The 15,320-nt window shown below is 35.3% G+C and overlaps 1 protein-coding gene across 4 annotated transcripts in view; it reads right to left on the reverse strand.

Moving 5' to 3' along the window:
• LOC145675782 (protein FAM135A) overlaps positions 1-15,320 on the reverse strand; it is an 817,324-nt gene that overhangs the window by 28,500 nt on the left and 773,504 nt on the right. For 3 of the 4 annotated variants that reach the window (XM_081746478.1, XM_081746479.1, XM_081746476.1), the window contains 2 exons: positions 9,308-12,377; positions 3,199-3,393 (listed from right to left, as the gene is read on the reverse strand). In XM_081746478.1, coding sequence (XP_081602604.1) covers positions 3,199-3,393; positions 9,308-12,377 — 3,265 coding nt within the window. The remainder of the gene's footprint in view (positions 1-3,198; positions 3,394-9,307; positions 12,378-15,320) is intronic. The other variant, XM_081746480.1, reaches the window with a different exon arrangement.

The raw sequence follows: 15,320 nt of genomic DNA on the forward strand, positions 1-15,320 counted from the left end.
TCTATCCAAATAATCTAAACTTACACCAATAGAGCGTGCATTTTCGTTGAATTGAACAAGGCTCTTGTTTTTGGTATTTCTACTGTCAAGTACTACAGGAGCTACACCTTTCGTATTTTCTACCGAGACTTGCCATGCTAATGGTAATTATACCGCCAACACTTGTCTCCCACGATCAAAGTTGCTAATCAAAAGCAGAAACTTAGTAGAGTAACGTGAGAATATTTGCAATGGAAATTAAAAATTAATTGTGCATTACGATTACAATATAACGCAAATCTCACTGTCATCTCCGTAAGGAACATGCTTCAGAATGGCGCTGAACTGGTCATTTCTGTTTTCTTTCTGTTACTGCTCCTAGGTCTTGTACAGACAACTTCAGTTTAGCTCAAAATACATATAGTAGATAATACTGAAATACGTCAGCTTCTATCGAAGGTAAACCGTGGTTCCACGGGATAAGGAAAGATAGGAAAATAAGTGTTTGAACATGCGCATTCTAATCCTAGCAGAAAACTTTTGCCAGAAATTCTGATGTTTGCAGCAGATCTTGGACACTCAAAGAACCTGACGTACGACTAATGGACAAAAGGAAAACATGTATCTGAGCGATGTGCATGTCCAGTGCTTCCGCTTGTAAAAACGAGGCGAAAGACCCTTGCATATGAAAAAGAAAATTTCTATAGAAATAACTGCAATAACTGTAAATAAACAGTTTATATGGATACACAAAATACGTGTCTTTTTCTTGTGGATAGGGGATGCCAGGTATCCAGGTGTTCCCTAACGCTACGCCACTGATGTATGATACGCAATTCACTTGAATGATTTTTTTCTGTCTTTTTTGAACTAATGTTCAATCTAAGAGGATTACATGGACAGACTTCGAAGGCCACTTGTAGTCCGCAGACTACTCAATACTATTTATTAAATGCATATACTACTTATTCTTTGCATTTTCTTAAAATCCAATGCTTCATAGGAATAACTATACAGATCTCTTCTCTGGAGAAAGGTTTCTATCAATTTCAAAATATTTTGAAATGACAGAAAATAATTAAATCCACGATTAAATCCAAGGTTTACCTCGATACATAGAAGCCCTACCTCGAATGTTACCACGAGAAACGAGAGCAAGTTGTTGAGACTAACATGAACAAACTAAAGAGGCACTAAGTTTTCAAAGGTGAATATACAGAGTAGCCCAAAAGTAGGTATACAACCCTGCGTTGATCAAGTATAACATTCTAGCTTATAGGTTTATTTGCTTCGGCTGTTCCAAGCTTAAGATGTAAGTAAAAAGACATTAAGAGCAAATCATAAAGAAACTAAGTCTCCCTGATGGATAACAATAAGAAATAATATAAAAAGCAATGAGTTGATCAGTAAGGGACCGTATACCTACTTTTGGGTCACCCTGGATCTCACAGAGATAGAAATACAAAGTAGAAGCTGGATCCAATTAGCTACGGATAGAAGTCAGTAGAGAGCTTTTGTGAACGCGGCATTGAACCTCCGGGTTCCATAGGCCATAGAGTTAGTGAGTTTTAGTTATCTATCTATCTATCTATCTATATATATATATATATATATATATATATATATATACATATATATATATATATATCAAGTAGTGGTGTAGCCGAGGAAGGAGGTTGAACTGACTCAAGCTCCTCCTCTTAGTGCAGTGATGTTGAAAATGAATTCTACTTGCAGTATGTTCCATTTGTAATCCCGACGTTGCTACTTTTTTTAATGTATCACAAAAATAAATATTGTACAATCATGTTCAAAAATAAATAAATAAAACATTTACTTTCCAAAAGCTCTATATATAAGATATCTCTGGCTAAATTTCAGCAGATTAGTTACCTGCATATGCATCAAAATTAACTATCTGTAGATGCGAATAGAAAGCATTAAGAAAGGAAGTAGATGTTTTAAGCTTTAAAGCTCTAATAACCTCATGCTTAGTGAAATTGTTAACTTGCGCAACTACAGTGTGCAGAACCCTTTACTCCCGGTAGAAGCTCTAAATTTCTCCGGTGTTCACCCAGCATCATGTGGCAATTAAGAAGCTACTTAGATCTAGAGGTCTTGAACTCCGGCCCAAAAAAAGTCAGAGATAATGAACCACGCATTACCCAGTTGAACGAGCGCCATCTAGTCGGTCATAGCCCTTACTTCTTTCTATCTGTTATCTAATATTACCAGTATTTCAATACCGTGCAACTAAAGAAAACCGAAAAGAATGTGACTTTGGCCTGTCATATGGTGCAGATTACTAACGATGATACGTAGCCAATGATTGGCTTCCAACACTGTATTTCTGACCTTTCCAGACCAGTATATGTAGTGAGTAATTATATACAGGACACGAAGTTTCAAGTCCTGAATCCAGCGATAGTTAGATCAGTGTTTGGTCCCCGCTGGTGCCAGCAATCGTTAGATCAGTGTTTTGTCCCCGCTGGTGACCTGGCGATCTAAAATTACGCGCCAGAATGATATGAGGGTACGATCAAAGACATAATTAGAAACTCGAAAAAAAAGTTTTTTGCTATGGGCAATTGTAATTGATAATTTACTGTAACAGAATGCTAAAATGTATTTTCATAATTTACATTATATTCTTACAAAAGTACCAATAGTTTCTTTTTTCGGGCTGTTATACGCAACACACTGAAAAGCTTTGGATTGCTGTATGAAGTAGTAAGAAGTAGACAACTATTTATTAGATGTGCACGGAACGAATTTTATTCTTCCTGCTTTAAAACTCGTTCTCTACAAACAACGATCAGATATTTCTTGATCCTCTGTACATGGGCGAAGTTAAGAATTGTCTGCTAAGGGAGCAGATCTTTTGGTCGGTCTCGGACCTGGAATATTACCTAGACGAGTGTGGAGTTAATATGAATAATTCATTTTTTGTCAAAAAGTTAGGGGGGTGCTATGTCCCTCATAGTCCCCCCATCATAATTTAATTTCAGTTTTTAGAGTTGTAACTCATTAAATGTTCAGGATTGTTATTTCAAGTTAGATTTTACTACACAGTTACTGAATTGTAAGTGGCTATTTTTCACGTTTATTTTTCCGCCTAAACATACAGTTTCTACATATAATCTACAATGTGTTAATTAAAAATTAACGCTTTAAATAAAAAGCAAACACATGAAATCTGTTTATAAACTATGTATTTACCTGTAAATCATTCCAGTGAAATTCATTTGTCGTTTGAATTCTTCTTTGGCCTTAATGAAGCTTAGAGTATCGTCCCCTATCGCTGACACCAATTTTTGTTTAAGTCTCTCGTCTCCATCTTTGTTAGAGTAACAGTCACACGAACCATCTCTTCCAGGTTGCGAATCACTTGAACAACAACACTTTCGTTCTTCCCTGTTCAAGAAGTACGGATTTTATGTTATAAAAGAAATCTATTGCTTTTATACAGTCATAAATCTTACAAAAGTATGCATAAAAATCTAATTATACGCAAAGATATATATGTGTTACGAAAAGTAGTATTCTATAGTAAGTGGGACCAGAAACTTAGATATCAGTATTCAAAATATCTTGAAAAAAAAGAAAAGAAAAAGAAAAAAAAAGCTAAAAATCATGTGCATTCGCTTAATGGTTTAAGCAAAATTAATGGAATAACATATTTAGATGCTGCTGATTTTAAGGATTTTCTTCATGACAAATCTGGCTTTGAAGATCTTACTTAGTTATACCCAGATTCAACATTAGTATTCAAGGAAAAACAAATCTGCAAGATGCGAATGTAGAAGTGGACTTTGAATACGGAGATGAGTCATAGTGACGATAATTAAAACTATCTGCTTGCTAACATAAATTAATCTACTAATTGAATTTAATAATATGATTTACCAATAGAATTATTGATCATCTAGTGTTATAGTTAATTCTCAGGAGTATTAGTATTAGTCTTATTTAAATCTTTTTCATTATTTCTTTTTTCCATAATAAGCTGAAGCATATTGTTGGAAAAAGGTATCATTTGACTGCACGGACACCAGCAGAAAAGTTTCTAGGAGGGATATCTCCATGGTTGCTATATTACGTCTGGCATTTCTGATATTTAATATATGTAATTTGCTACATTACGTATACATTTTGTGAGTCAGGGGATCCCATCCCCCCTTCTTCGGACGCCCATGTTTACCTTGTATTTACGTACCGTAATTACATTGTAAATGCGTGTTATGCAAACTATCTTACATTTAAGATTACGAGCTACCATTTACATATGGATTTTTTTTTTTAGTTCAACCTCCCACAATTATGCCCTTCAGTCTAAAGCACACGAATAATAAATGAAAAGTGAATGTAAAATTTAATTTTTGTGCTCTCTCACCGCGAACTGAACTCGGAACTACGTGCACAAGTCACACGCGCTTGCTACTAGATTATCGGGGAGGGCCATATGAAAACATATCCTCTCTCTCTCTCTCTACATGGTGTTATAAAAATGTGTCACAATATTTTGGGAACAGACTCCCCACACCAAAATTTTAAAAAATCATGTGGATCTGTGATCAGAAGTGGATAGTTTCGGAGTTATATGGTGCCGAAAACGTGAAACAAGTGTTGTTTAAAAGTTCATAGCTCCACTACTATGGGATCTATTGTAGTCGGGTCAAGACATCACTGAGGAACTTGTATGTGAATTATCCAAATATCCATGTTTAAAAATGCTCCAGTACTTGCACACCAATTTTTGGAGAGGTAGGTGGAAAATGATCAAGCACTCCCAAACAGTCTCTCTAAAAATAATTGGGGAAATACCGGTAGTTCTGAAACACGGATATTTGGATAGTTCACATACTAGTTCCTCAGTGATGTCTTGACCCGACTACGATCGCTCCTATAGTAGTGGAACTATGGGTCTTTGAAGTTTATTTTTTCACGTTTCCTGCACCCTATAACAACGAAACTATGCGCTTCCAATCACAGGTCCATATGAACTTTTTTTTTTAAATTTTGGTGTGAGGAATCTATTCTCAATATATTGTGACAAATTTTTGTAACACCCTATATATACACATCGTTTTGATCTCATCACTCCTCTATCTCCATTTGCCCTCCACTACCCCTCTATCTCTATCTCAAAAGTCATATTTACTATTTAAAAAAATACCCTTGGTTCGAAAACCTTCTATACCTTCATAACTATTGTACTAATTGTATTCCAATGAAACTCGACAAATTAATAACTTAAGACATGTAGAATTTTTAGTAGAATCTTTCGTGCAGGTACACGAGACTGGGACCCCACCAAGAGCACTCAAATTTGAAAAAAAAAAAAAAAAGTACCATTCTAGGTAAAAATTTTAATAGTTTTGGATCTGGGACACATGCGTATGATATCACTCGAACGGCTGATTTATTCTAAAAGTAATAATGTATGAAATCATGAATTTAAAGTAATTAGGTTACGAGCAGCAGCTTTCGAAGTGGAAGTCTCTGGAAGTCTACAATTACCGAAAAAAAAAAATCGTTCATTTTAAGAGATTTAAGAAGTAATTTTCCATATTTGATCCCAATACTTATTTGTTATTGATATGATTATCATAGTAATTACTGTTATTTGATCTGATTACACCCGCTATGCATATATATATATATATATATATATATATATATATATATATATATATATATATATATATATATATATAATCTGAATGTGATAGTTTCTTTTACTTTATCACAAGATTATATCTAGTGGAAACAAACAAAATTGCAAGTAGCAACTAAATATTAATTATTCTATAATTACTTCAGTAAGCAAGTAAGAATAACTTGTTAGAAAACACACTGTATTCCAAAAAGAACTGACCAGATTTTGGATGGTAATAATTACAGAACATGGAACGTGCTGGCAAGGAAATGAGCGTTGTCTGAATGGGCGTAGCGTAGAATTTAAGAAAATCGCCATTAGATGTCACTCAATGCGTCTTCTCAGTTTGCAGTCAAGTCAGAAGTACGATGGCGTCCGCTCAAGAGGAGGCGTTTTGTGTGCTGCAGTTTGCAAAGACTGAATCAGTGATTTCTATACAGCGTGCTTTTCGTCGGCATTTTGGCGTTGATCCGCCTGCACCAAAAAACATTCGTTGTTGGTATCGCCAATTTGAAGAAAGAGGATGCTTGTGCAAAGGTAAGAGTCCACGTCGGATACATTGTGTAAAGTTTATGACGAATTTAGCTATCGTCTAGATGTTGTTCGTGCTGCTGCTGGTGGACACATAAAGCATTTTTAATAGCATAGCTAAAACTTGAAGATTTTGTGAATATTTTGCAATTTATCCCATTTTTGAAGTACGTTTTTTATCAATACATATGGTCTTTTAAAATCAGGTCATTCTTTTTGAAACACCCTGTATTAAGACAAAGGATATGCTATGAAAGTATTATATGTCCTGAGAAATATGGCCTTTATAAATTTAAGCGTTTTTGATATTATTTGTTAGCTTTTTTCTCTATTACATATATTTAATTAGGTAATTTATTATATACCCAGAAAAAATTAAACTATACTTTTATTGAAGTAAAAAAGGTAAACTAGATGTGACCTCTCCACCCAACTAAAACATTAAATGAAAGAAATATAATTGCAAAAATTATCGAAAACTTTTTCAATCGCCAATTCACAGCGGAAAAAAAATAGTTTTATTAATTAGTATTTCTAAATATTGTTCCAATATTCTTATATCAATCTAAATATCTACAGAACATGTGGAAGCAACTGTGATCAGAATTCTGATTTTGTTAAACCCCAAAACTGGTCAATCTACGTTGAAAGACAGTATTAATTCAAAATACGTATTGGAAGAATGACAATTTTTAGATTTTATTAGCTTTTAACTTTTTATGCTCAGTTTTCATGTAAAGAAAGCGTTATACAGTAAGATTTCTTGGTGTGAACTGCTCTTGCAGCATAATCGACAATGCACTAGACTACTATCACATAGTAATATAATTATATAGTAATAATATTAATACTTAATCACCTTACTATGTGTCTACTAGTCATAAAACCTGCTGTTAAATAGTATTTATAAAACAGGCTGTTAAACGATTTGAATTACACAACTGTGTGTATGATATATACACTATTTTTTCTTTATAAAATCAAACGAAGCGCGATAAACAAACATGTAAGAATAAACAGACGTAACGGCACTTAAAATGATAAAAAGGAAAACATGTAACAATAAACAAAATATGTGACATTGAAGAAACATATAACAGTAAACAAAATATGTGACATTAAAGAAACATATAACAATAAACAAAATATGTGACATTAAAGAAACATATAACAATAAACAATATATGTGGCATTAAAGAAACATATAACAATAAACAAAATATGTGACATTAAAGAAACATATAACAATAAACAAGTATAGTTCTATCGTAAAATAACATGAAACAATACACAAGTATGAAACAATAAACAAAGAAAACGACATTGTAAATGATAAAGTAACATGTAACAATAAACACAATGCGGTACAAGCGGTCCCGGGTTCGATTCCCAATGAGGACACTCAGTCGAAAAAGTGTAAAAAAGCTTTTTCAGGCCAGCCATTCTGAATAAGGTTTTCCTGGGTTTTCCTCATTCACACCAGGCAAATGCCGGGGTGATATCTAACTTATAGGTCCCAGGCTGCTTCCTTCCTTCCCTTTCCCCGGATAGTGTGCTCGCCGAGGGACTTCATTCCTCAAACGTGACGGCTAGATGCCGAAAGCGCAGAAATCCTTGAATCCCCTGAATAAACACAATGATATTGCAAAACGATAAAGCAATATGTACAAATTAACACAATGATATTGGAAATGATAAAATAACATGTAACAATAAACATTGCAAATGATAAAATAACATGTTACAATAAACATTGCAAATGATAAAATAACATGTAACAATAAATAAAAATTAATGATATTTCAAATGATAGAGTAACATGTAACAATAAACTAACATGTAACAAACAAACAAACAGAGAAAATGTTTTGATATTCTAAAATTCACGGAAATGGAAATACGAGAAGGCAACGCAAAAGAAAGCAAGGCAATTTTCTCCTTTTAAATAAATAAACAAAAAGGGCCTTCAACTGGATTCGAAAGTTGCCCTTGTAATCAGTAACATAAGACTGAAACTTGTATCACAACTTATGTGTGTATATGTACATATATTTATATGTGTAGATTGACCTTTTCAGGGTTTTGGCAAAATAGGAATCTGATTAATTTTAATCTCCATGAAAGCTATTTCAGCCTAAAGATAGGCCATGTTTCTTTCTTATCATTCGTAATAATTAACTTTATGCAAAAGCTAAATATCAAAATCTAACATTCTCCGTGCCAAAAGTGAAACAACATTCCTTCAGTGTTATAAGTTTAGTAATACATATATATATATATTCCACTTTCCAACACTACAGCTTTAACTGTACTTAAATTCTAAATTGTACGTTAATTCCAAATTAAAGTTCGAAGTCTATATATTAAAAAAACCTTTATTGCTATAAGGGACCGCGGTGGCTTGGTGGTAGAGCGTTCATCTCTGATGCATGGGGATCCTGGTTCGATTCCAGCTCGCGTAAGTCACGAAAGAAAGTATTCTTCAGTTGACAAAATTTCTTTCCCTAATAACTCAACAATAAATTAACCTATTGGAGTACGGATTTTGGCAAGTTATCAAATTATAACTATTCTAAGGATAACAACAAAAAGATCCATATTAATTCATTTGTTCCCGAGTTATTGGCAAAATAAAATTTGTCAACTGTCAAATACTTTCTTTTCCTTGTATATAAACACAGTGTGCGTAGGTTTTCTCGGTATTCTCTCATTTCCTTCCACTTTCTTTTTTGCACCATTTCATTCATTTCACATCATCACCATCTCTTTTAGCCTAGCCGGCATAAATGTGGGACGTAAAACTTAAAAGATTACTATATCTATAAGTTTTTGACTATACTGTACAGTAGAATCTAAATTAAATGCTCTTATGTATGCCTAGTTTGTTCGCATTTCGCTCATGTATACGTATTAAATATGTTACTATACAACGCAATTCTTTTGTACAGAAAAGTACATGATTTGCATGTACAACTACACCCTTAGCAAGAATCGGAAATGTTGTAATGGCATGGAAAATGTTAAACTAAGTAAATACTTATGCGATTCTACCAGAGATAACTACAAGCCAGGCTGATTTTGAGATCGTAGATGCTCTACAAATGCGGGCTAATATTTTGAATTCATGCTACTACTTACTGAGGGGAGGGTGGGGTAGGTGGTGGCGGTATAGAGTGAGATCGTTGATGACTGCTAATTGGTTTCTTATCAACGTGTTTTCCATCTATTTCCCCATCGAGCCCTAGCAGGTCCATTACACTGCACTTTGTGTCCAAGAAGTCAAAACTACATGAATGTTCTGGCGGGCAGCTATCTAAAATTTTTCCCTTCACTGACCTTGCACTCCCACTGTCACTGCCAGCCCCATCTTTGCGGCCCAAGGACGATGTCTCTTTCGTAGCCACTGGTGATTGTTTACTGGAAGTCAGAGGAATCGTGTTACTCCCAACGGTTGTTGTTGTAGTTGTTGAGGTTATTGTGCCGCTGGTAGTAGCATTAGCTGTTGACACGGGAGATGACTGTGAGACTTTTCCGTTGACCATTATAGTTTCCTTGGTTGTTGATTCTTTGTTAAGCACCGGAGACTTCTGCACTTTGGCACCAGTTATCACAACATTAGCACCACTTTTGGAAATGCTATTCTTCACAGTTTCTCGTGGACTTGATTGATGGCGGCCACCACGTCCAGTCTCACCATATCCTGACTTGGTGGATTCCTTTTTGTCACTTTTCTCACTAGAAGATTGTTGTTGCAACTGCGGCTTGTTAGAGACGAAATTTGAGCTACTGCTTCGGGAAACCTTTTCTGCAATTATCTTTGCTGCTTTGGCCGGGAGATCAACATCATTGACGCTTTCATACAAATGATAGATATCTTCTATACTAACATCTTTGCTAGGGTGTTTTTGGCTACCTCGTGAAGACGACCTAACGTCAGCACGTGATCCTTTTGGTGTTCTTTTCCCTTCTCGACTGCTGCCACTACCACTACTACGCACATGGTTCACTGGAGGGTCCCGAAACTGTTCAGGCGGTAATTTAGGACCCTGGGGCAACTGCTGTTGTTCTTTATCTTTTTTGCTTTCTCGAGGAAATAATGGTGGATCACGAAACTGTTTTGGTGGTGGAAGAGGGACTTCTTCGTACGGATGTCTAGATTGAAACTGGAGAGCCTCTTTCTTAAGAAGAGATTTCGGAGCTTGATTTGGAGTAGTTTTGGGCGACTTATTTTTGGGGAAAGTATTGGAAGTACTAGTTGATTTTGGCACTACATTTCCTGGCGGAGACTTCTCTAATTCCTTGTGTGGTTTAGACGGTGATGTAACAGGATAGGGAGGATCTAAAGGTTTTACAGGGAAAGTAGTAATGGTACTACTTGCACTGCTAATGGTAGCGTTCAAAGATGTGTTAGTATTCGTGGCATGCGAAGGTGTTGTGGCTGACGTCGTAGGGGTTGTTGCAGGGTGAGTAGAACATGACAAAGGAGCGACCGGATCAGGGATTTGTGACTTAGCATTTCCTAGTTGTTCTAATTTAGCTATTAACTGTTCTTGGTTCAATTCTTTTCTGTCCACTTTCATGCGCAGTCCGTAGTCACTTTCGGGACTAAGCTGCCCACTAGACATATCACCGGAAGTACGCCGACTAGAATTGGATACCCATCCGCTTTGTTCTGACGTAATGTCACTTGCAGATGAGGACAATGAATGAAGCTTATCTCCTTCCTCTTTACCACTAAGTAACATACTCCCTCTAGAACCATGGGCTGATCCTGCCAATTTGGCCACACCTTCCACTATACTCGATTCCACTGAAAGTAGTGTTGGATCAGAAGCACTATAGATACCCACTTCAATATTGCTTAACACTGGTGGTTCACTTTCTTTTGAATCAGAGTCTTGGTGAGTCATCAGATTAGGCATAGATTCACTATTTAAATCTACCATTTCCGGTTGCATTTCCCAGTACATACTGGGCATGGATAGTGTACTTTGTGAATGTTTCATAACGCCAGACGCACTGTCACTCAAATTAAAGGGGACACTTACACTTTGTTCAAGTTTCTTATAGCCTAAAAGAACAACCGAATCTGAACTTGCATTGCCATTGGATTCTGATGATTTACTTGATTTTAAAGATGACTTGCCACTGCCTCGTTTTCCTGTACTCACAGTTCCGTTGGGTATTTTACTTGGTTTACTTTCAAAATGAGGAGGTTGTTTCATAGTCGCTGGGGCAGATGACGTTGTCCCTGGCGCACTTGGCTCAGCAACTGCAAGCTTTAACTCCAATCTCAAATTGTTTTTCAATTTTTCTTTGAGGTTATTCCGAAGAACTTGGGGCACAGGCGGCTTGATGTTGTCAACACTTTTATCTCGACGAATCTGGTCGAGGAATTTTGCAGACGAGGATCTACCTATTTCGTGTTTCGATGGTGATTCCTTTTTCGACGTCGTCGTTGTAGTGGTGGATACATCGACTTTCGAAGAAGGGTCACTGTGGTTCATTTTGGTGACACCAGAAATAGGACTACCTATCGTGGCGGAGCTTGTAGTTGTAGTGAGAGGCACTACTGGTGTGGGGAGGTCAGGAATGGTTGCTGTTCGCTTAGGGGTCGCAGAATGTCTTCCAGAAGAGTCACCGGACCTTGTCACCGGAGCTAGTACTCCATCTAATTCCGCTTTCAAGTGATCCAGTGATTTACTATGAGAAGGAATTGATTTTCGAAGACCATCTCCCTTGAGCAAATCTGTATGTGGACTTTTTCGTTTCGCTGATTCTTTCGTATGGGCTAATAATGCAGCTCTTGAACTCTGAGGCAATGTAATAGTTAAAGTTGCTTTCAACACTTCTCCGATTTCAATCTTTTCTTCATTTACACTCGCCGAGTGTCCCGAAGACCCTTGAGATCCAGTTGAATCTAGGCCATCAGCTGGGCTGGAACTAGTATTCGTAGAGGGAGCTGATTGTTGCTGTGGCGCTGTCTGCTGTTGAGGAAGTGGAAGAGGCTGCCTGGGGCGATTGGGAATCGGTTGCGCTGCCTTGACTGCTTGAGCCTTTTGAGAGCGAGATTCCAAGATGGCAGCAATCCCACAGCTACAGTCCTCTGCAGTTACAGCAGAGTTGGGAATTGCAGCTATCGTTGTAGCACTTTCACTGTCTTTCTTGTCTAGCACAACATCCAATTCCCCTGTGCTGAGGAATGAATCTATAAAGAAATGGAAAATATAATTAATTAATCATTAAAGATAAGAATTACTTAACTACTTAATACTTTATAAATACTTATTTACCCTTACCTAATACTTAATGAAATATAAAACAAACAAAAATACTGTCATTTAATACCATATAATAAATGGTATTATATGGAGCCTTCGGAGGTTACACAAAATATTTACCAGAATATTTTATAATTTAAAATTATATTATCTCTCTGTTTATTCAGACTCTCTTAAACTGGATAATCTTCGAAATAATATTCATTGTTATAATTAAGCGTTAATAGTGACATGAACAACTTAGTTCGAAGATTAAAATTTGAATATTTGACATTGTGCGATTATCAATGAATCGTGATTCGGCAGCTGCTGCAAGCAGACCACCAAATTATTAAAATCCTAAAAGTTAAGATAAAAGATTTTTAAAAAGAAGAAGAAAACGTAATGTATGTAGAAATATAGGAGATTCATAATTACCGGATGTGTATTTTAATTTTGTATTTGGATGTTACAACATCGCATAAGGCAGAATATAAATATTCGCTAGAAAGTAGTCATTCATGCTGTTTTGTTGAGGAAAAATTTTACGCAAAAAAAAAAAAAAAAAAAAAAATAGCGACTGTTCGAATGAATGTAAACGGAGAAAGTACCAATAATACATTTAGATCATAAAAGAGACTTCTAATATCAATTTTTGACTCTTTATTTACTTTATATAAATTATATTTTTAGTTGCTTTCATAAACTATAACATTGCACAGTTCTGAAATATTACAATTTAGTGTAATTCTTAATTATGAATCTATATATTAAAATGCCACGTTTATGTGTTTGTGGTCAAGAAAAGTTTATTTTTTTGTAGCCAATCCTTTCGACAGTGAGTTCTCGGGAACCAGAAGCTCTAGAAAGATGCCGTTCTCCCTGATCGATTGCAAATTTTGTTCAGTTCTAACTGAATATTTAAAAAAAAAAAAAAGTTATTTCTTTATTATAGTTTTAGGGGCACACTGGAAGCATTCAAATTTTAAAAAAGTAAAGCATCATATCCTAGAAGTTATACATTCCAACATCGCACATTTGTATGCGGGGTTAGTATATCTCTCCAAGGTTTGTTTCATGGCCAAATGATAAGGAAAAAGAAAAATAATGATTTCTCCAGTCTAAGGTGAATCTTTATTGTCTGGAGTGTTTTGTCTAATGAACACCATATATCACTGACATTATAATTAATTGTAAATGTAATGTATTTGTTTATTGCATGCAAGAAGAAAGAAAACATTGATCATACATGAATTAGGAACTTCAATCGGAAGTAGGCTCAAATCTTGCGAACGGTGCGAGATATTAAAAAAATCTCTACTTTATGATACCCCTTGCCAATTTTTATCAAGACTTCTTTAACTTGTGTCTGTAAAGGGACATGTACAGATGTTGTGAGGAATGACAAGGAGATTCATGCTCATATGTGAATGATGTGCTGTATAGAGAGCACAGGATCAGTTAGTAATATATGAAAAATTTTGTTCCCTTAATTAATATTATAGCAGCAAAGGAGAAACACAATACCTGATATTGTTCTCTTCCCAAATAACTCATAATTACAAGATAAGACAGAAGAGTTTGATCTACAGAGCAAAGAATTCGGGTTGAAAATGAACATGGAAAAGACTAAATTGACGCTCAAACACCTAGCCAAAAAGCCGAGGATTGAAGTTAAAAATACGAAATTGAAAGAAGTGAATACTTAGGTCTATCTGGTACAGAAAAGATATTCATGGATGGCAACATTAAAGAATAAACAATAGATATATTAAGGTAGGTTGTAACAGCTCCAAAATGCTTCACATTGAAAAGTAAAATGCCAGTGTATTTAAAGTGTAGAATTTTCAATGAATGTATTCTGCCTATTCAATGAATGAATGTGTTCTGACATATGGATCGGTGACGTGGACCCTAACAAAATCAGACATTTACTGTCTGCAGTCTACATAAGGAAGAATAGAAGATTAAAGATGTATGCTAGGAATCACCAGCAAAAATAGGAAAATAATCCCATGGATTAAAATAAATAAATAAATAAAATAAATAAGAGGAGTGACAGATATTACTATGCAGAAAAGGCATTTTGGAACAGTGCACTGGACTACAAGGAGAAATGACTATCGATAGACAGAAGCAGTTCTTCACTCGCTACCAAGGGATGACCAGAAGAGACACGAGAAATGTCGTTAGGTAGGTAGGAAAATAGTATAAAAGTAATCATAACACAATATGCATACACTATGTACATTTTCACTAAATGCTTCATCAGATTGTGAGGGGGGGGGGGGAGAGGAACAAGACACAGGGAGAAAAGAAAAAATACTTGAAACTACAGACAAGGCTGAGAAGCGTCCACGTGTATGCTTCTCAGTTTTTCTCTTCTTCTGCCTCTTCCTGCGTCTTTTCCTCTCTATCTGATTAAACATATCAGCGAAAATACTCATAGTGTATGCTTTAAAAAAAAAAAAAAAAAAAAAAACTATTTTCCGGGAAATACTTCAAACGTTAACGGGTCTGACAAAATTGGTACCAAAAACATACATTTATAATAACTATATTTAAGAATTAATGTTTATAATTGTGATAACTATCTAGATTCAATTCAACAATTAGAATTTTACAACATAATGAAAGTTATTACGAAGTTAGAGAGTGTAATGTAGTAATCTTTACAATAATCAGAGACACGCATGCATATTGCAAGTAAAGGTGACCGCTTATATAACTGGAAACACGAGGGACCTTACTAAAATAAATTAGGACCAAGTAAATGATTTTTTAAAATTATTTTATGCTATACCATAGTAACATTAAATTTGAAAACAAGCTTTTATCCTAAATCCTTTAATTGTAATTTAATCAAGGAGTATTCTTCTTCCTGATGATGG

This window comes from Thermobia domestica, chromosome 18 (genome assembly GCF_964235325.1).
Source record: "Thermobia domestica chromosome 18, izTheDome1.hap1.1, whole genome shotgun sequence".
Lineage (NCBI taxonomy): Eukaryota > Metazoa > Arthropoda > Insecta > Zygentoma > Lepismatidae > Thermobia > Thermobia domestica.